The 23271-nt window shown below is 38.9% G+C and overlaps 1 protein-coding gene across 3 annotated transcripts in view; it reads right to left on the minus strand.

Moving 5' to 3' along the window:
- Positions 1–401: 401 nt before the first annotated feature.
- Positions 402–23271, minus strand: part of ACVR1 (activin A receptor type 1) — an 86850-nt gene continuing 63980 nt past the window's right edge. For all 3 annotated transcript variants that reach the window (XM_083350460.1, XM_083350459.1, XM_083350461.1), the window contains 6 exons: positions 21494–21593; positions 17853–17999; positions 15100–15375; positions 10076–10273; positions 3887–4017; positions 402–2031 (listed from right to left, as the gene is read on the minus strand). In XM_083350460.1, the coding sequence (XP_083206586.1) occupies positions 1897–2031; positions 3887–4017; positions 10076–10273; positions 15100–15375; positions 17853–17999; positions 21494–21593 (987 nt within the window). In that variant the 3' untranslated portion in view covers positions 402–1896. The remainder of the gene's footprint in view (positions 2032–3886; positions 4018–10075; positions 10274–15099; positions 15376–17852; positions 18000–21493; positions 21594–23271) is intronic.

The following is a 23271-nucleotide window of genomic DNA, read 5'->3' on the forward strand; positions in this document are numbered from 1 at the left end:
CGTGAAAGTAATGTAAGAAAATCTGAATTGCATAGGTGATGCAAACAGATCCTAACAAATCATGGTGTACCTATCCACTACTATATGAAAGATGGTGATGTCTCCATTTAGTGAAAGCAGCCATTATCTCACTGAGAATATTTCTGTTCATATCAAACCACGCATACATCTCCCAAATAACTCTTATTGAAGCATATAAGCTGGGACAGGGTACAATGAAAGCCTCAATTGTTCAGTCTTATTTAAAAAAAATATTCTCATTTTAAACCAAATCCATTCAGCCTTTTTCCAGACATGCCTGTGGCATTGTCCTGGTTTAATGATCAAAAGGTCAGCATTCCAAGCTTTTACCTGGAAGGATTCAAAGAAGAGTAACTATAGTACAAGGCAAGGCACTAGAATCAAAGTTGTTTACTTGGGAAACGTGATATAAAAAAAGCAGCCAGAAGACATCATCTTTTTATCCATACATCACGCAACAATCCATGCCATTATGAGGTCACAGCTCCAGAATGAATATCCAATGTTCGCATCCCCTGTCTGAGGGGTGGTTGCAACATTCCAAAGCTCAGACACCCTCTCTTCCATCACATGGGCCAAAATGTTTGATGGCCAATTTTCACAGCCCAGCCAGTTCAGGATGGGAATCATCCAGAGATATATGCCGATGCTTCACTTTAAGCACACCACCTTCACCTTAAGCCCAGGAGGCACTAAACAGAATGCTCCCCTTTCATTTCAGTGGGAAATATTCTCTTTTGTTTATACAAGCAGCTACTTAATAGGAAAAAAGCAAATTAAAGCAATTTCTTCCTTGCCACATTTAAATACCCATTATGTATAAATCAGGGGGGAGGGTGGAAGCGGTACTTTCTTATGGCCTTATTGTTTGCTCTTTTGCTCTGCTAATCCATTCTTCTAAACCAATAAGGTACTAGATGTGACATAATTTGAGTAATGGCTTTATATTTAGATATATATTTATATATATATAATATTTATATATAAATGTTTTGCATATTTTGAACTGAAAATATATGTTACAGACCATACACATATAAAATGTGAAACACTTAAAAATGTGATTAAAATGTCTAAATGACTCAACAGGGGAAAGAAACAGAACCAATTCAGATTATATGATATTAGGAAAAAGAGACTGTAAGAAGTGATAGAAGCTACATAAAAATAAACTTTAACTGTATGCACTTTTCTCAGTTTTTTAAAAAAAACTGTTAAAATGCACCAGTAATAAATTAAAATCCGCATGTTTCCTCATCAACAATTCCTAGTGTCCGTCCTTAGTGTAAACAATACACATATGTAAAATGCAGCTTAACAAAATAAAAAGAGAAAGAGGAGAAGAGTCAGTTATGGGTTCCGTTGCCCAAACCAAATTTTCTAATATCCAAAAACATAGATCAAGGAGTACAAAGCCAATCCTATTTTTGGCAAGTCACTTTCTTAAAATTAAACTGTAACAGTGCAAGGAAGGAATGCAAGGAATCCCTTGGTGCAACGAAGAAGAGACACGCAGGCAAAGTTAAAATTGACCAATTCCATGTGCCAAAGTTGGGAGCATTTGTTTCTTTTTCTGAATTAAACAAAAAAATTAAAAGCCATGGTTCTAATGCCCCAATTTTGTCTCAGGACTCCTCTGTCTTCTTCCAGAGGCCACCAGAGATTCAGCCTGAAGTCTTTAATGATTGGCCATTTGCAAAAAAAATTTAAAAAATGCCATGGCAGGCACCAGTTAAGGTTCTCATGGCTCTGTTTCCTCTCAAATGGCTGGTTGGGTGTACAACTGTGCCGATGCCTGAAGCCACTTGGAACCAAATCCCAGAGTTCAGCAAGTTGCATGTCCTTCTTAGTGTCTGCCAGCATTGTGGCCTTTTATCAACAGTCAGATTTGAGCTTGTCCAAGGAATTATCAATTTTGGTCAACGTCTTTTTGATACGCAAAGCTGTTAATCGTGCCGATGGATTGTGATACCAGCATTCTTTCATGAGCTTAGCAAGTGAAGTTAATGTCTGAAAAGGTAAGCACAGAAATACATATTCAGAGTAGAGTATTTTGATGGCACACTGTGCTCAAACCACACTGATTCATCACTGCTGGAAAAACGGCTGCTGACCAAACAAAATACAGAAAACAGTAGTGGCCTGAAACCACAGTTTGAGATTTAAACTATTGTTTGTATGCTAAGTAATCATTTCTATAAAGTATGGCCTGATCCAAAGTGGAACGTGTAATCAGTTTCAACACTAAAGCTAACACACCCACAAATGATCAGTGGTTAGTGGCTGTTTCTAATTCCTTGTGTGTCTAATCACACTTGGTCAATTCAATTCAACGTGCTTCATTTAATACACCCAAATCCCACTACAAGAGATAATGAAAATATAAAATGGAAAAATATTAAAAAGTTTTTCCCAATTTCATATTGAACTGGAAGATACAATCAGGAAAATCAAGAGCATTCTCTTGCTCTTTTTAAAAGGAAATAAATGTCCTGACCAGTTTTCCCTATGAAATATAATTCAAACCTGTTGAGAATTTTACAAGTGACCTTTTTCGTTCAGCCTAAAGCAGGGGTCTTCAAACTTGGCCCTTTTATGATTTGTGGACCTCAACTTCCAGAATTCCTCAGCCAGTTGCTGGCTGAGGAATTCTGGTAGTTGAAGTCCACAAGTCATAAAAGGGCCAAGTTTGAAGACTCCTGGCCTAAAGCTCGTTTCCTTTTGGGTCTTCCACATTTTCTATCTACAGTACTCAAAATAACTTTTTTAATTAAAAAAGTTTCTTCAATATTTAAAGCAAAGAAGCAATAATGGAGCCTACAACTTTTTCTGAGCATCAAATGCCTCTCCAAAGAGCTTCCAAAAGCATCTGTCTCAATACTGTGAAGGAGAAGAGAGATAACGCTAGGAATAGAAGACGCAAATCAGGGAAAGAGTTGCACACAGATATACAGAAACCCGAAGGTTATACAACTGAACAGCCCTTAATTGCTGCAAAGCGTACTTCCTTTGTTTCTGCAGTCTCAGGACAACTGGTGGTTGGAGCGACACATTCAAGGTTTTTATAACAGCTTCACCTTTGATCGCAAATGAGCCCAGTATGGTTTTCACCTGATCGAGAGTTTCTCTGTCTTCTGCCCAATGGATTATGCCTTCATTTGGCTTTGTGGGGCCACTTAATGGAAAGCTCCCTCCCTGATCGTAGATAGGTATATTCTGTTTCCACTCTAGAATTTGTAAATATTTAGGTAAGACTATTATGCAGTCCTGGAGTTGATAGGCTATATGTCTCTGCCAATTATATCAAGAGCTTGTTAATGACATTTTACACTGGGGGAGCAACAATGTATGTAAAAAAATAATAATAATCAGATTTTTTGAAAGCCTACAAGCTTTTTTTCAATTTTTTCTTAAAGATGATTCAGCTTGCAAGTTTCTCTCTTCTAGCACTCAACCGTGAGTAGAACAGTTATTTCTACAATGATTTTTCATATGAAACCTTTTTCCCCCAATGTCAGTATAAACAGAACAGCAAGTACCAAAAGTGAGAGCTGCAGCCAATACTTCCCTACGTTATTTGCACTTTCATTCAAATCCCTCGTATTCCAGATAGCCTCTAGACCAAAGTAAAAGCGCTACAGGTGAATAGCTTACAAGGGTGAGAGGTTCAGCTCCTTTGCCCACATGCCTATTTTCTTCTAAAAATATGGCCACCTCCTGCTGTATTATGAATAATTAAACAAATGTAATTACTGCTGCCACATCTAGTTTGGCCTATAGTCTAGACAGCAGATGCTTTTAACAACTCTTTTAACAGATGATCAGGTAGAAAATACATCAACCCCTTTTCAGCAAGTGTACTTACAGGGTCTGAAAACCATCTGTTGGGAATATTTGGCCTCTGCTGATCCACACAAACTACTTTTTTCATGTCTTCAAAACTAGGATCGTTAGGAACCACATCATAAAATGGAGGCTTGTAGTCTTCAACTATACCTGTACCAAAACCACAAAGGATATGTTATTGCAGCAATATATTTTAACACGTTCATTAGCAATACAAAGTTCACATATTACAAAGAGATTAAACTTTTTCAGTTGGAAGCTTTTGTGACATCTCACTGATATTACGAAATGAAATCCTAAGAGCACAATCCTAAGAGCACAAAGCATTAAATCAGCTAGGCCTCCCCGCGGACTAGAAAAAAGTTTTGACTCTGTAAACATGTACGTGTACAGAAAACAAATTATATGTATGGGAAAGCAGCAAAACTATTACAGATTTGGAAAGAGGAAAAGAATTAGCATTTCTTTTATACCTGCTTTTACATATTTTGCACTAACTATCTAGACCCAAACTAGCCAGCATGTTCTTCAGAAGAGGCTGCGCCAGTGGCACAATAATTTCATAAGAGGGAAGTCAGTGTAAGATTAACTGTGCTCTTCCACAAAAGAACAAGTCTGAAGTCCAGAATAGGTTGATCACAACTGCCTATAACAAATCAGGTATTTTACTGGAATAGTGGCGGCTACTGTGTGATACATCTTCAAGGCACTTGGATAATTCTGGTGTTGCTTCTTGATGGAAAGGCCATAACCCAAGAATACAAGTGTCTGGACTTATGGCTACTGCTGGATAGCAGGTGCAGATGATAGCCATGAGGATTTTTGCCCACCTTTGGGGTCCTACTGGAAATGAGAGGACCTCACCCGAATCATCCCTTGTTTAGACTACTTCAGTGTACTCTAAATAGGGCAACCTCTGAAGATGACTTTGAAGCTGTAAATGGCCTGCAATGCAGCACCACTGCTCTTGGTTCATGCGTGTTAGTACAAGCTGAAGCACTGGCACTGATTACCTTTTGGGTACAATTCAAAACGAGAGTTTTAACTTATATTAACTCTTTATGGTTTGTCACCAAGACACTTGCAAGACCACCTTCTCCGGCCCAATTGAATCATCTGCTTGAATCATCCAACCTGGAAGAAACTATTGGTTCTCTATTTCTCAAAGGGAGGGGAGGCACCGAGTCTCACAGGCATGGCTTCTCAGTTAAGTATGCCTGCATTATGAAAAAGTCACCCTCTGGAAATCAGACTAGCTCCCACGCTGGCTTTTAAATGGGATTAAATAAATAAAAATAAATAAAAACAGAACTGTTCTGAAGAGTCTACAGAGGATGAAGTGATGCCATCGATACCAATAAAGGAGAAAATGTGTAGCTCAGGGTTGAAATGAGGGGGGTCCTTGGTGCTCTCTGAGCTTGCTTGTTTTCTTGCAGACGTTTCATGACCCAAACTAGGCGACATCATCAGTGCTAGACCTGCCATCAATATTGTTGATGGAATTCTTGTACTGTTGCCATTTGATTTTTATGATTTATCTGTTTTAAATTTTATTGTACTGTTTCCTTTATGGCTACAGTTGAGAGTCTTTTGAGATACTTATAAGAGTGTTAAGAGTCTCTGAATTGCGGTTTTGTGCCCCCCCTCCCTCAAATAAATAAAATCATTTTGAACTATATAATTTAATTGCAGAAATATTCAGGACAGCTTGGGAGTGTATTCCAATCCAACATTCCAATTCGACATTTTGATCCCATTAAGAACTGATCATGCACAGTACAACTATTATTAAAACAAAAGACAATAAATGCTTCAAGTTTCAAGAGGAAATGTTCAGATCAACTAGATATTTTATTTTAGAAATATAGATATGGCAATTCATCTAGCAAGGAACACAAACACAATCACCTGCCGTGAAATTTTTAGTCTATCGTTAGAATTTTTAAAACAAGTAGATAGAAATACACAGAAAACATATTTTAATCCGGCAGCTTATAATAATGTTTCTGTATTTCGAAACTCACACATCTGGATTTGCTTAATTCCGAAAGTGATTAGTTCTCTCTAATACAAATTGTTTGGCCATGAGAAAAAATAATCCAAAACCCACAAAAGCAAGCTGAATCCTTACAAACCAGCTGCAAAATTTTAAAGTGTCCAAGGTCCCTTCATTAGACTAAAAGGTTAAAACCCAGGAAAAAAACAGAAGGTTTGTGCTTAAATTGTAAGCCGCCCTGAGTCTTCGGAGAAGGGCGGGATATAAATGGGATTAAAATAAAATAAAAAAATAAAATAAAAAGGAATGGAGCTGATCTTCCTGCCAAGTGGATGAACAGCCTTGAGAAATGCAAATGAGACTTCTCAGGTACACATTACTACTAGTTTCCTCAGCCTTTGATCTTCCAGGAATATCCTATCAGCATGGCCTCTGACTGGAGGACACGCTACACTGCAGTCTCCTCTAACCTTATCAGGGACATGAAGGAAGTCCAATATTCACAACGCCACCCAATTTGGAAAATACCCTTTCCAAACGTTCGAATCAAAACCCTTTTCCAGACTTTGCGAGGCACAGCCATCTTTTGGCAGAGAGATTCAAATCAGTGCTTCTGTACGTGTAGAATAGATTGTGATATACACAGCTGGAGACATCAGCTGGGAAAGTCTGTTCAATACACGATTTCCATTTATAGAACCAAATAACTATTTGTATGTTATAAGCTGAATACAGAAACATAGAAAACCGATGGCAGAAAAAGAGCCAGTGGTCCTCCATCAATTCTTCCCTTGGAGGTTTTTTTTCTTTTTAAAGTAATATTTTATTTACTTTATTTATTTATGTTAATTTTAAATTTTGTCAAATGATAGGTGTGTTTATCCCAAGCATGTTTAAAATTCAGTTAATTATGACTTGACTCACTACATCTGCTGGAAGTTGGTTCCAAGCTTCCACTACTCTTTCTGTGAATATATTATTTATTTATTTATTTATTTATTTATTTATTTATTTATTTATTTATTCATTCATTCATTCATTCATTCATTCATTCATTCATTCATTTTTATATACCGCCCTTTCCCGAAGGACTCAGGGCGGTTTACAGGGTATTTAAAAGAAAATCAATACAAAAGTTAAAACAAATTAAAAAAAGATTAAATGAAACCCTGAGAAAAAATAAAAAACCCAGTTAAAATTAAAAATTTAAAAAATTCTCAGCCTGGGCCAGAGAGCTCGAAGAGCCAGGTCTTCAGGTCCCGGCGGAATGAACGGAGGGCGGGGGCGGTCCTCAGCTCCACTGGCAGCTGGTTCCAAAGGACAGGCACTGAGAAGGCCCTATCCCTGGGTGTTACCCGCCAGCAATCTTTAACCGGCGGCACCCTGAGAAGACCCTCCCTGTGGGAGCGCGCTGGACGAAGGGAGCTTGATGCTGGCAGCAGGTGTTCCCTCAGATATCCCGGACCCTCGCCATTTAGGGCTTTATAGGTATATTACAATACAAGAAGCTGCTGTCTGGCTTTTATTCCAATGTATTTTAAAAAGAAAACTAAAAAAGACAATGTAGTAAAACTTTTCATGGACCCACCCAGGGGACTGCAGCTAATTCCAGAAACACTAAAGAATGCCAGAAGGGCAATATTAACCTCTGAGCTACTCTGCTTTAATACAGTCCCAATGAACCTTGATCCACTTTCTTTTCAGTTTCCCAGAAAAAAAAAAAGAAAATGCCTTAAAGAGAACTATCCTTCAACCTACAAAATAAATAATAAATAAAGACAGGGGACCTATACTTCTGATGCTAAGATCAGCCACTCTTATTTTGATGCTCCTGGTGGGACTGCAATCCAACAGGGCTAAATTTTACTCTGCATGGAATTGGACCACACACACACACACACGCTTATTTTGAATTTACAGTTCACCGAATTCAGGTTAATGTTAATGCACTGAAAAGACACGGACGGCATTTTCCACATTATTTCTAATCCAAGCTTCAACCTTTTACCGTTGTTCCCTAGATACCGTAGAAAGGTGTAAAAGCTTTATTAATCCTTCCCTCTTACTTAAAAGATGTTCCAACTCACCCTGTGTCGCTAATCATTCTGGATGACATCTATTGTTTCTAATACTGTCTCTTTGCAGCACAGCTGAAAAGCTCATAAAAGGGCCAAACCTGAGTAGTTCTCTATTTGTGCCACCAAAAGAGATAAACTTGTTCTTGACTGTCTCCTGTTCTACACTGCTTAAAATGTTTAATATGGCTGGTGACCATATGTCCAGTCAGAAACAGCCTCTGAATTTTCCTAGAAATTTAGCAAGCAAATATTCTCACATCGTTTGTTAGTGTTTGTGAGACCGATTACAGGAACAGTATCAATTCTAGCAAGCAGGCTAAAATTTTGCCTATTTACAGAGTAGACAGTTGCCGAAGCTAGCAGCAGCTGGCCGGCCTTCTCTGTGCTGAAAAGCTAAGCAGCAAGCACCTTACTTATTTATGCTTGTTTGTCACCTGTTTTAAGGCTTTAAATCAGGAGTCTTCAAACTTGGCCCTTTTATGACTTGTGGACTTCAACTTCCAGAATTCCTCAGCCAGGCACGCTGGCTGAGGAGTTCTGGGAGCTGAAGTCCACAAGTCATAAAGGGGCCAAGTTTGAAGACCCTATAGCTTACAATTACAGAAAAGTTTAAAAAACAAAAACAAAATCCCAATAATTCACATTCCACAAAACTCTACTTCTGCTGTCGCCCAATTAGGTTCTTCTCCAAAGGCCCTTCAGAAGAGCATTTTTTTGTAGTCTTTCTAATTGTCATCTTGACCTCAGAAGGAAAGCTATTCCAAAGAAAGAAGACCATCCTCCATATTGCTCCCCTCAGGCCATGAATACTAATAGCATTTTCTCCTAGTTGGTCCTTATTGGTCAGGAAAATTTCACCTTCCCAGATATAACAAATAACCAAGCCATATAGGGCTATACAGGTAATCGGCATCTTGATTTGGACCCAGAAGCTGCTCAGCAACTAATACAGTTCCCACAATGTAAGCAATCCAAGCAAGCAGTCGCCTTTTGTACCAGCTGGTTTTCTGGGTCATATCCGGGGACAACCCCATGCAAAGCAAATTGCAATAGTCTAACAAGGATATGACAAAAATGAGAGCCATTATCTTCAATACTTCCTGGTCCAAGAAGGTTGCTGCATGTTCATGGCTGAGAGATCTAACAGCAGTTTATTAATTTATGTATTTATTTTCTATAGCCACATGCACCTGATAAGGACCTTTTATTGGCATCATTCTAGATGTCTCTTGATGTTTATCTGCCTCAATTCCTCAGTAAATTAAAAAAATGTTGTTGTCCTTGTTATTTAAATAACAATTTTTAACCTAGAGTAGGGGTAGGCAACCTTGGCTCTTTCATGACTTGTGGACTTCAACTCCCAGAATTCCTGAGCCAGCCAAGCTGAGGGGAAAGGGAGAGATTTCTAAGCTGAGCCATGCTGGCTCAGGAATTTTGGGAGTTGAAGTCCACCAGTCATAAAAGAGCCAAGGTTGCTTATCCCTGCCCTAGTTCTCATAGAACCCTAGGGTTCCACGGAACACAATTTGAAAAGTCTTGTGCTAGAAATGACGATTTCCTTCTCCCGTATGAATTTGTCTGGCCTGTAACAGCTGGAGCGACTCTTGGTGAAACCCTATTATTTGTTCCAAGGGAAGCATTTTCCATGCTGGTGGAAAGCAAGAGGAGAAATCCTTGACTTTCATAGAATTACTTCAGGTGTAAAGATAAAGATTTGTCTTTCATTCCCCCTTTGCTTTCCCTGCTTTGGCTGATTTTTTTTAATCTGGCTATTTGGTATCTCAGCATATACATTTTCAGCATAGTTTATCTTAATAGTAAGCTAAATGTGGTGGAACCACTGGCTGAAGGCCCTCTGCCAGAGGGAGTAAACAGAGATTCCAACAAGAGTCTGTGTAGGGGAGAAAATGTCTGGGGTCAAATCCTTAGGTCTATATCTGCCATTTCCCAATGGAAGGTAGACAAGTCTGGTCACATTCTTGTAATATAGGCAATCAACAATAAAATAATCTGTTTGGGCTTATCCACAAGTGGTTCTGGTTGCTCGAACTTGACATTAAAGTGCTTTTAAATGGAAAAGCAGGATGAAGGATTTAAACTTTATATAGATTAAACTAAATTCACATTTACATACCATTGCTAACCATGCGCCTGGCTACTTCCCAGAGGACCAGTCCAAATGCCCAAATATCAACTCTTTTGTAGGAGTCAAAGCAATCCACCTGAATTGTTTCATCTAAGACTTCTGGGGCCATATAGCGTTTGGTACCTACACGGGGGTTGTTCCCAACATCCAGCTGATTGGTACTTTGAGAATGCATGACGGAGAGACCTATAATTACAAAAGAAAAAGTTATTGTGAAGTGTCTCTTTCTTTTAAGTTAGATCTGTAATAGCTTTACAAAGGAAAAAATCTTGAAGATGTTAGCTGACTTTGCTGTATCACATACACTTCTGAAATATAGTGTTTATCATCCAGAACAGAAAGATCACACCAATAGAGCAGCAACTGAATAGCCTATGGGTACTCAGCCAGAGTTACTACTATGAAAAGAAGTTTAAGCAACCCTTGGGGCCCATTCACTGCTTTCTCTCCTATCCAGTGGTTATAAAAAGCTTAAAAAAACTTTCCCTTTGAAATTAGAACAATATTTACTACATGGCTCAAGTAAAAAAAAAAGATAAAGGTTTCCCTGTCAATTGTGGCCAAATCTAGGGTATGGTGCTTGTCTCTGTTTCTTGCCCGAGGGAGCCAGCATTGTCTGAAGACAATTTCTGTGGTCATGTGGCCAACAAGGCTATACGTCAAAGGCACACGGAATGCTGTTACCTTCCCACCAAAGTGGTACCTATTAATCCACTTGCATTTGCATGCTTTGGAACCTCTTCCATGTCCATTTCCCTTCGCTGGGGGACCCTGGAAAGGGTCGAAAATTGCCCTGTAGGGGTGACGTGCAAGGAGGGGAGCCCCGCTTGATCGCAGGAGGGCAGCAGCCCTTCCGCTTGCTCCGGGGTAGCCCTCCAAACCGGTGGAGGAAAGACCGGCCATAGCAATATGGCCCGTCATTAGGCTGTAGACAGCCAAAGTCAAATTCACCATTAAGCACTTCGAAAGCAACGTGGCTGAAACTGGATAAGATCTGATCTTCTCTTTACCCTAAGTACCTTCTTTTCCTGCAAAAGCTGCTCGAAATATCTTTCCCCCTGTGAGGAGAGAGGGAAGGGAGCTTCTATCCCACCCTATAAGAATAGCGGCATCTGACTACCCAGGAGAATTAAAGCATTAAGAACAATTTTAATCTAATTGGATTTATATGTTCCTGAAACTTGGGGACCAAAAATTTTCCTATTTTTATTGGAGATTATTGGTTTTATCTACAAAAAAGAAATAAAATTGGGAAAAGGATTAGAAAAATTTTGGACTTAAAAAACTTTAAATGGTATTAAGTTTGGTATTACAATTTGTTATTTCCTAAAAGAGACTTGGCTCAAAGCCCAGACCTTAGATAAGACTTTTCTGACCTTGGCACCACCTGTGAGAAACTCAGCTGTAAGAGAACAGCTGGGCAGCATAACTGGCCTACTTGAACTGTGAATGTAAACCTTTACTGACTTTCAGAGTTATATGTGGGAAATTGCTTTCCTATCTCTTTACTTGAGGAATATTGGTCACCATATGAAATGTTGAAATACCTTGGACTATAAAATTTTGCTTGACAAAACTACTTTTACTAGAAAGACTACTTATAAACAAGTGAAAGAGATGGATGAAGACCAGGAAAAGATTCTTTCCATGTTGAAAGCAATACATGAAACCATTCTTTCAGATTGTGATAAAATAAGACCTAACATAAAGGATCAAGATGCCAGCTTAGATACACAAATCCAAACTTTGACTACAACCAAAGAACCAACAATGCAGAAGATAACAAAAGAAGTGGGACAATCAAATATTAAGACAGAGGATTCAATTGACCAACAAATACAGCTCATGGAAAATCCAGAAAAGGAAGTGACAACACTAAAAATGGAAATGACTTTCTATATAAATCAGAAGAAATTTGAGAAAGAAGAACTGATTGAATGGAACACAAATAAATCAGAGCAAGCATGGGGAACTGGAATAACAGGGAGACAATTTAACAAATACAAATGGGCTAGTCTTTCCAGAAAACTGGCAATGAAATGGTCTCCTTTATTTCAAACATATGTAATAATAGAGGGAGATATTTGACGATCTAAAAGTACTGATATAGAAGCCTAATTGGCAAAGGAAGAAAGCCAGAATAAGGTTGAAGAAAATTGGGGTTTTGACTTATTAGAGGGGATTTCATATTATTAATTAGAGGGTTAAAGGGAGATGTTAAGGGGAGTTTTGGTCATTACATTTAAAATGCTTGGAAATTAGTTGAAAACAAGTATTTTATCTGTTTAATATTTAAAAATCAGACCTAAAAGGGAAAATAAAATTAACTATTATGAATCTGTTTGATTTATTGATTAACCCAGATAATATTCATAATGGTTTTGATTCATTAAAGGGGATATTGTATTATTAAGTAGTTGATTTAATATGGTAGGAAATAGATAACTTGTAGGAAATAGAACAAGATTATATTTAAATAGATAAAATGTGTATTTTGGATATTATATTTTCTTATGAATTGAGATAAGGGAAATCTTGGTTACCCAAAGCCTGAAAATTATAAATATCAAAGGTTAAATTGGAATATTGATGCGAAACTAAAAATTGGGTAAAAATTAATAGGATATGGATTGTTTACAAAGATTGAATGTAATTAAGACACGTATTAGCTAAAAACTTATTGATAAATGCAATAATGATGTTTTTATTGAGTTGATATAACTAGAACTGTACTAGCTTGAATATGAGACAGTGAATGTTAAGGGGAAAAAAGAAGAAATATCTGATGTTGTAACCTGAGATTTGCACTAAAGATTTTGTTATTGAACCACATTAACCCAGTCACCACGTTGCTTTTTAAATACTTAAATGTAAAATTGGAAAATTAATAAAATATTATTTTTAAAAAAAGAGACTTGGCTTGAAGTCCAGACTATAGATAAGATTTTTGCAACCTTGGCAGATATCAGCTGTGAGAAGCCCAGCTGTGTTCTATATTCAGTGACAAAACTATTTTTATTCTCTGATTGTAAAGCTTTTAATCTAACACACTACTAAGAGAACATGGATGAAGATCAGGAACAAATTTATGAAACTATTATTACAGCCACTGAGGAAATAAGAAGAGAACAAGATGTCAGCCTAGATATACGAACCCAAACTTTGATTATAACTAAAGAATCAACTACACAGAATATAATAGAAGAAGTGGAACAATTAAATACTATGATAGAAGATTCAACTATCAACTAACGCACTTAATGGAAAACCCAGAAAAGGGACTGACAACACGGAAAATGGAAAAGACTTTCTATATAAACCAGAAGAAATCTGAGGATCAAGAAGAACAGATTGAAGAAAGATAAAAATTTCAAGACAACTACACTGAGATGGAAAAATAGAGAGACGATTTGTTAGTCCTTCCAAAAAAATGGCGATCAGATGGCCTTTTCTACTTCAAATAATATATATAATAACAGGGAGAGATCTATTTGATGACTTAAAAGCATGGATATGGAAGGCGAGTTGGCAAAGAAAGAAAACTAAAATAAGGCTGAAGAAAATTGGGGTTTTGACTTATTAGTGAGAATTAAAATAGATCATACTCAAATAGATACAATGTGTACTTTGAATACTAGATTTTGTTATGAGCTGAAATAAAGAAAACTTTGGTCATTTAAAACTTGGAAGTATAAATATTAACAGTTAAATTTGAATATTGATTTGTTTATAAAGTTTGAATGTAAAAGTAATTAAGATATATATAAGCTAAAAATCTATTGATAAATGTAATAAACATGTTTTTACTTAGCTGTTATAATGAAAACTATACTAGCTTAAACATGAGATAGTAGACATTAAGAGAAAAAGAGAGGAAGTATTTAATGTTGAAACAAGGTAAATTTTGGTTACTAAATTTAAGACATTTGGAAATTAATAGAAAATAAGAATGTTATACTGTATTATTAATTAGTTTATGTAAGATGGTGAGAAAGAATATGGTCAAAAAGATAAGAGGTGTATCCTGAACATTAGATTTTGTGATGAATTGCAATAAAGGGAAATCTGGTTACTTAAAACTTGGAAACTATAAATATTAAATTTAAATATTAATGGGAAACTAAAAATTGGGAAAAACTAATTAGGACATTGTCTATAAAGACTGAATGTTAAAATAACATAGGATATGTATAAGCTAAAAATTATTGATAAATGTAAAAATGTTACTTTTATTTAATTGATACAGTATAATAAGAATTGTATTAGTTAACATGAGACACTAAATACCAAGGGAATAGTTAATGTAGTAGTTTGAGACTTGTACTAAAGATACTTGTATGTTACTGAATTATTGATTAACTCAGCCCCCACCTTGCTTTTTAAATACTTAAAATGTAAAATTATAAAATCAATAAAACTGTTTTTAAAAAAGTTTGTGCTTTATTACAGTCTGTTTTAACAGTCCTAAACTTGGCTCAACATTGCATGCTGTGTTGTTATAGGCTTTAAAAAAGCTAGCATAGGGGTCTTCCAACAGTAATTAATTATTGCCATATAAAATGCTGGTAGGGAGTTCAAGGGGTTGAGGTCCAAAACACCTGGAGGACATCAGATTGAGAAAGAAGTCTAATTCCACATTCAGAAAACAGTACAAGTTACATCCAGGAGTAGCAAAAACTTTTGGATGTTAAATGCCCTCTAGTGGATGCTGAAACTTTCTAGCTTGCTATCAAGTGACACCAAGGAAAGAACGAATGACATCCTTCCGATCTATACTTAATTCATTACATGAATGTAGCATCTTTATTATCTTTAATCTTGCTTAAAGATTATAACCTTCATGATTTAGACTTACATATGAACCTATCTGTTATTGTTGCATTTGCTCTTGCTTTCCTCTTTTATCTTCCATGGGTTTTGGCTGGTTAGTTGGTTTGGCCACCTAGCTACTCTCTCCCAGTGATAAACTACTCATGCTGGCCATGTGAAAAAGAAAACAGGAAGCTACTTACCTAGATCTGCAATGCAACACTGCCCGTTTTTCTTAACTAAGATATTTTTACTCTTCAAGTCCCGATGAGCAATGGCAGGTTTTCCTTGGGTCCCAAATATCTCAATGTGCAAATGAGCAAGGCCACTAGCTATGGACAAAACTATTCGTAAACAGCTCACAGTGTCCAACGTTGTCAGCTGCAGGTAGTCGTAGAGCGAGCCCATTTCATGGTAATGTGTGATTAGCCACAACTGAGTGCTGGAATTCCGTGATGTCATGTCTGAAGCAATAAAGCCTGAAAGGGACAGGAAGAGGCAAACTATCAGATATTTCCTTCTTCGTATAATGTTCCTTATGACACAAACCAGGGATAGGTAACCTTGGGTCCCCCTAATGAGTTGGACTTCAGTTCCCATCAAATGAAGCCAATATGGTCCCATCATGAGAAACAAAGACTTCCAAAACAAGTCCAAAGCACCAGGTTAATTAACCCTGAGCTAAACTCTCCTCAAACTGCACCATTCTCCATTATCCCTAAAACCAATGAGAACTGAATTCAGGCTGTTCTAAGCACAAAAAGCAAATTCTATTACTCCCTGAACAGATTTCAAAAAAAGGTATTAAGTGTTCTCCCCTAGTTATGGCTGAAGGCATGAAAATGCTCAAAATATTGCAATTACCTGCTCTGTTCATCAGTGCAGATAGTCCTCGACTTACAACAGTTCGTTTAGTGACTGTTCAGTTACAAAGGCACTGAAAAAATGACTTATGAACATTTTTCACACCTACAACCGTTGCAGCCTTCCCCATGGCCACGTCATCAAAATTTGGATGCTTGGCAACTGACTCAGGCCATCAACTTTTGCAACCTTCCTACAAGCAGAGTCAATGGGGAAGCCAGATTCACTTCAACAGCTGGGTTACTAATTTAACAACTGCAATGATTCACTTAGCAACTGTGGCAAGAAAAGTCATAAAATGGGGCAAAACTCACTTAACAAATTTCTCACTTAGCAACATAAATTGTAGACTCAGTTGTGGTTGTAAGTCGAGGACTACCTATATAATTCCTCTCCTTTTCAAGTCATCAATTCCTACATTAAATGATTATTGGGATGCGGAATATTTTGAATCAGTTTGGAAAAGATTCTTTGGAATCTGCAGGAGCATGTATAAACCAAGTGCTTATTGAAGTAGCTGCTTTGCTTTCCAAGATGGCCTGCAAAGCAATGAATTCACAGCCAAATCCTCCGGTGGGTTCTGAAACACTTTTTGAATCTGAAACGGAATCTACAGAATGATACATTAACCTACACAAAATGCTAAAACGTGGAGCTCATCTCCTCTGGCAGAAACCCAAGAGCATTTTGTTCTAGCACCTACAACTTGCCACTAGTGTGGGGAGCTGTTCTCTGCACCAAAACATACACACAGACCATCCAACTCAGCCAACTCTTACATTTACGTAAGTGCTCAGTTGGAAACACAGCCAAAGTACTTCCCAGAAATGAGAGAAGACTTGTGTACACTAGTGGAATAAGATACTGAACTGGATTTAAAACTTGGGGGAAATAGCTTGATGAAGGGTCTTCTTATATCAGGGGTCTTCAAACTTGGCCCTTTTATGACTTGTGGACTTCAACTCCCAGAATTCCTCAGCCAGGCATGCTGGAAGTTATAGCACAAGTTCCACTACTACTTTCCTTCACTAGAAAGAACACTACATTAAAAACAAAGGTGGGAGGATAAATCTACCAGATGCACTGAAGGACTCGGGTAACAGGAAAGCACCTGAATGCTTCCCCCAACACCACCAGGTGGCTCTTGAAGTAAATGTAAATTAGCTTTAGCCACCACCATATTGAAATATGGAAACAACTGTACAGAAAGCACTTTTAATAGATACTGTACTCTAGGCAAATAGCTCCCAGCACATGATACATCACTACCAAAGCATGCCAAAAGACAACTGCAGAAGGTCTAGAACAGGGTTAGGCAACCTCGGCTCTTTTATGACTCATGGACTTCAACTCCCAGAATTCCTGAGTCAGCTATGCTGACTCAGGAATTCTGGGAGTTGAAGTCCATGAGTCATAAAAGAGCCGAGGTTGCCTACCCCTGGTCTAGAAAGATCAGGTCTGAACTGAGATGGTACCAAGAGGCAGCATCAATTTAACAGCCCAGCTGGCCAATGATTAATTTCTGGTTTTTCATCCGTTCACTTATCTCCAATGGTTAGGAGGAGACACTCTACTCTTATCACCCAAATAAATACCTTTACAGGGAAGCAAATGTCTGCAAAGGATAAAACACAGACCTTGAACCTGGGCTTAAAAAGGCCTGCCTTTGAAACACCACAACTTTATTCAAATGCCACCTGGCAAGCATGGTCGGATAAGTCCATTTGGCATTTTTATGGCGACCAACACACTCCAGTTTATTTGCAGCATTAATGCTTTCTTCCACTGCAGGTCAGCTTTTTTTATTTGTAGAATTATGCAAATGTGTGCAATAATAAAGCAGGTTTAATTGCTTTCAGGGGAGATCAGGCTGAAGAACGAATAGATTGCTTCTTAAACAAACAATTATTCTCTATTACTGGGTCTCATCTAAGCTTTGTTTTATTCTCACAGCTAAGTTTACTTTTCTATTTCTTCAAGAAGGACTAGAGAAAAATCTTGAGTCGGCTAGTCTCAGCAGATTTGGGGCTCTCAGTTCACAAAGGTCTCCCCATCTGTCCAGGCCCCCAAGCCATGCCATTCTTCTCCCTACCTAAAATATTTTCATGCCTCAGCAACACAGTATTGTATAATTCTGTTTCTCTGAACCAGGACTTCTCATCTCGGGAAGAAAAGATTTTGACAGCAATGTTCTCTCCTTGCCATTGTCCTCGCCAGACTTCTCCGTATCGGCCTTTCCCTAGAAAGCATCAACAAAAGAGATTTTTATCCACGGCTCTTCATTCAAAGGAAAAGTTTTTTTGGCTTATCACCCAAACCAGAAATTATATTCAACATCCATATTTATGAACCTCCAAAGGTTATGCTGCTGGACTGAGGAGACGTCGGAATCTCTATCATCTCCTTACGGCAGGGATTCTCAACTTTGCAGGGACTTAAACCCCCCTCCCCTCGCCCCCACCCCCCAAAAAAAGGAGGGGCGAACTTGTATGCACCCTATTCCATGAATAAAACCAATGGTATCATTGGAGTCAGAAGTGGGCCAGAAATAACATTAGTTACTTTCGGTAGTTCAATTTTAACCCAGAGATTATAAATAAATCAGGAGGAAAAAAACTTTGCCAGTTTATAAAAGAAAGTCTTTTGACTGGATATAAATGATTGCCTAATGAGAAAGGTCTGAAACCTGGATTGTAATTCTGAGACAGCCACTTTCATTTTTTTTTCTCTCTCTCTCTCTTTATTTATTCTGGATCTTTATAGCAGCAGTACAGAAAACCCAAACTTTGCAGTTGGCTTACCTAACCAGAGTGGGAAGGCATTCTGGCAGTAATATTGCTTCGCGTGGCCAAGCCCGTCAACCTGTAACCCTCCTGAAGTGGGCTCACAACAGTCCGGGTACTTGCTACTCACAGTCTGAATACCATTGGCTTATAGGAATAAGGCTCAAGCCTGAAGATGGGTTAATCTAACTCCAGAAGTAGCCTCATCCCACTCCAGATGAGCCCTGACATGGCTAATTTGAACTAAGCTACCCTTTCCCTCTACTGAGCAAGCAAATACAAGTAGTCCTCGAGTTACGACCACAATCGAGCTGACAATTTTTGTTCCTAAGCGACAGTTGTTAAGCGAATTTTGCCCCATTTTGTGACACGTGCAGCAGTTAAGTTAGTAACATAGTTGTTAAGTGAATCACTGCAGCAGTTAAATTAGTAACACGGTTGTTAAGTGAACCTAGCTTCCCCATTGACTTTCCTTGTCAGAAGGTCTCAACAGGGGGATCACACAACCACAGGAAACTGCAACCGTCATAAATGTGAGTCAGTTGCCAAGCATCTGAATTTTGATCACGTGACCATGGGGAAGGCTGCAACGGTCGTTAAGTGTGAAAAATGGTCATAAGACATTTTTTCCCAATGCCGTTGTAACTTCGGTTACTAAATGAACTGTTGTAAGTCGAGGACTACCTGGGCTCATAACTGCCGAGGCTTGAGAAACACTATGATATTGACAAACAGCTTGACCAATTCTGCCTTCAACTTCTTTTTTCTAAAACCTGAGAACGAATTTAGATGTAGGTGACTTGTTGAGGGGTTTCCTGCTTATGCGTGATTAAACCCCAAACATTAATCATGGACAATTACTTCCATGATTCCCCAACTCTTATTCCAACATACTTTGAACTGGTGCAAAGCAAACATGAATTATAATTCTTATAAACCACTGAATTATAATTTGCCTTGCCCAATGGAGATCCCTGGAGACTCAGTGACTGGGTTTTTTTTTCTCTAATACGACACCGGTGAAGATCATTACAAAAGAATGATACTTATCCCCTCCTGCCCACCGACCCCCAAAGGGGGCAAATGAGTCTTGAATAAGGAACCGACACAGAGTAACCCTGGTCAACCTAAAGAAGTTTAATTCAGTGCAGTGCCACCTGCTCTGTTTCTCAGAAACATACATCAGATTGGAGTCTCCCATTTCTTCATATTTGGCACATGTTCCTCAACAACAGATGTGTTTCAAGGAAAAGAGACATGTGATACCTACTGAGGAATTCCTACTGCCCAGACGAGACTTCCTATCCAAAAATAGTAACGTAATAGAGGCTAACCATTTAGTCTCTAAAAACAGATGCTGTCTATCTTAGGAAAAGACCCAAGTCCCAAGCCTATGCAGAGCTACAGTCGTTTTCTAATATTTTTAGATATAGGTGAGTGCAGTGCATATATTTAAAAAGCTAGCTAAGATCACATAAGGATTCTTTCTTCCCGATATTATACATATTCAACCTGCTAAGTCATGAAGAATATTTTTAAAAAGTCTTTAATGACTTGTCCTTTTAAAACCATGAGCGTTCCTAGCTAATGGCAGAGTTTAGTATTGTTTGTTCTATTCAATAACAACCCGCCAAAAACTGAAAAAGTGAGAGCATTACTAATACAGGAAACAGACCCTTGAGTGAATCCCATGAGAGCTGCCATATGAAAAACCCACTGGAATAGCATCCATGCTGCTCCTGAGATTTAAGCACTGGAAACTCCTTTCGTTCTTGGGGTGACAGAAATAGCCTTAATTGCACCAGGAAGAACACACAAGAAAGGAGGAAGAATGCAATGTCAGCCATTTCTCCACACCAAACATCTTATCGGGCTGCCTTTAAGAGCATTAGCAAGCCTCAATGGTGCAGAAAGCATGGGTACCGTAGTAAAAGCTGTCAGATATTTGAAACATGTAACACTACTGCACTGCACCTGAACTGTGTTGGCTGCCGGTGTGTTTCTGGATGCAATTCAAGGTGCCAGTTGTCACTTTTAAAGCCCTTCATGGCTTGGCACATGGTTACCTAAGAGGGACTGTCTTCTCCAGGTCATTGCTACTTGACCAATTTGGTCTAGCAGGATGGGCATTTTACAGATCCCCTTAGCCAAGGAGTGGGTTGGCCAAGATCAGGAAACGTGCCTTCTCTGCTGTAGTCCCTGCCCTCAGGAACATCCTCCTTTTAGAGATCAGGATGACTCCAACTCTGTTGGCCGTTCTTAAGTCCCTGATGACTTGGTTATGTACCTGGGCCTGGAGGCTCAAGTGTGTTACAGGTCCCAATTCTTGGCTATATTAGCATCCATGACAATAGTTTTAGTGTGTTAGTGTGTGTGTGTGTGTGTGTGTGTGTGTGTGTGTGTGTGTGTGTATGTGTGTATATACATATACATACATACACATATTGTACTGTTTTAATGTTATTAATGTACTTGACTTACATACAAGTTCTATGTAAAGAGACACTTGGAAATTGATCTTGTTCTTAACCCAGGGATTGTCTGTATTTGTTTTATTTAATCCATTTGTAAAGATGCCTATCTCAAAAAATGGCTCTGGGCAGCGAGCAATAACAAATAGAATAAAAACAATTACATCCTAAATACAAAAATGAAAATACACAACAGCAGAGAAAAACAATATTCAGTAGATTCCTTTTTGTCACTTTTCCCCCTTTTATACTTAATTCCAAACACTTCACATTCAGGAAAAGCAGAGAAGAAAAAAATGTTCTGCTTTTTTTCTGGGGGGAAAACGGGATCCACCTATATTCATCTAGCACAATCTTCCTTAAACTAAAAGAAAGGAGGTAGAATTAAATAATCTGGAGTCTGGGATGACTGCTTTAACATTTGTCCAAGTCCCATAGCTCAGAGCTATTCTTGATGAACAAGTCACACGATGACTAACCTACACACTCCAACAAGGTAATCTGCCGAGCCACTGTTCTTTGTACCAGGAAAGGCAGCCCTGAGCCACTTCCAGAGGTACAGGAATGGTCCAACAGGTCCTGTGTAGAAATAACAAACATTATTATTAGGGGATTCACTGCAATAGAAGCAAGCATTCATGCCACTCTATCTCTTCAGGGAACCTTTTTCCTATTGGACAAACACGGAATCAATATTACTAGTTTAGAACATTTAGTACTAGGATGGATGGACAGGCAGGTCTTGTTTATAGAGTACCCCTGATAACCTGTAATCCATCGGGTCATCTTGTCAGAGATATTTCCATACCTAAACAGAGAATGACCACAGGTGATTGGCAAAAAAGCAGTGGGAGCAGGAACAACTTCCAACGGGCTTCCTTCCAACTCTGTCCTTTCAGCTGTGTTATTCTATATTCCTCACTGAGTTTCCTTGTGAGAAGCTGGCAGAAAGCATCAGAAATACCTTCCTTCCTTCCTTCCTTCCTTCCTTCCTTCCTTCCTTCCTTCCTTCCTTCCCTCCCTCGAATTCCTGCGAGCTTCCCAATTTACTTTGCTTGAGGGAAGCTTGCAGGGAGAAAGTCAATGGGCATGTCAGCATGAAGTAGAAAGCCCAAGGTGACGAGGCAGGTAAGTGGCTGATGACGGTTGAGGGAGGGTTGGGGAGAGGACGCAGGTGGGTGCTATAGGTTGGGAAAAGTCTTGTAGAGATGTGCAAGGCATGCTGTGCGAGTTGAGAAAAGTGCACAAGGGGGTGGCACAGGTCAAGAGCGGTGTGTGGGGGTCCTGAGTGTGAGAGTTTCCATGCCACTCAGGAATGGTATGTGGTGGTGCAATGGTAGAGGTGGAGGTGCTTGGGGTTATGTGAGAAGTACCATGCAGGTCAGGAACATCGGATGTGGAGATGTCACGGGTTGGGAATGGAGTGTGGGGATGTGCAACAAGTACTGCATTGGTCAGGGAAGGCCCATAGGGGTGGCATGGGCCTAGAAGGATGTATGGGGGCGAGCAAGAGTTGCCGTGTAGGTCAGGAAAGATGTGCAGAAGAGTGGCACAGGTCAGGAAAGGTCCTTTGAGAAGTGCCAAAGGTTCTATATGAGTCAGGGAAGGCACGGGGTGGTGGTAGTGGCAGTACAAATCAGGGACGGTGCAGGGGGATAGCACAAGTTGTGTGTGGCATGGGCCAGGAAGGCTGCGTGGCAGTTCCTTCCTCCCTGTTCCTCTCTTTCCCCTTTCCTTCCCTTCCAAGCAGACAGATAAGTGGCTGCTGTAGAGTGGGAGAGGGAGCAAGTGATTGGGAGATTGGCTGGGAAATTGTTACAAAACACTGGAAATGAAGATCATGTGATCCCGGCAGCAGTCAGCAATACTGAAGCAGCCACAATTTAACCAAATTTCATTCCCTCAGGGTCCTGGATTTTGAACACATTCTGTAAGATGGCCCACTGGAGCTGCCTCGATTCAAAAACTGGTGCCCTGTGATGCACTGTTTTGCCCAATTAAAGGTCATGATGAAAGTTTTAGCAGCATATAGATAAACATTGCAATCTTATACAGGTTTACTGGGAAGTAAATTCTTCTGAACTCAGGAAGCCTTAGTTCTCAGGTGACAAATTTGTGTAATTATTTTTCAGTATCTACTGAGTTACTGATCTAATGGACATTCTTGCTAGCTTTTAGTTGTAACTAAACTTTTCAGTATCATATCACCATTTCACCAATTTAAGTATCCAGTTCTCATTTCCTGCTTACTAATCTT

The sequence above is a fragment of the Vipera ursinii genome (genome assembly GCF_947247035.1).
Source record: "Vipera ursinii genome assembly, chromosome: 1".
NCBI classification, from domain to species: Eukaryota; Metazoa; Chordata; class Lepidosauria; order Squamata; family Viperidae; genus Vipera; species Vipera ursinii.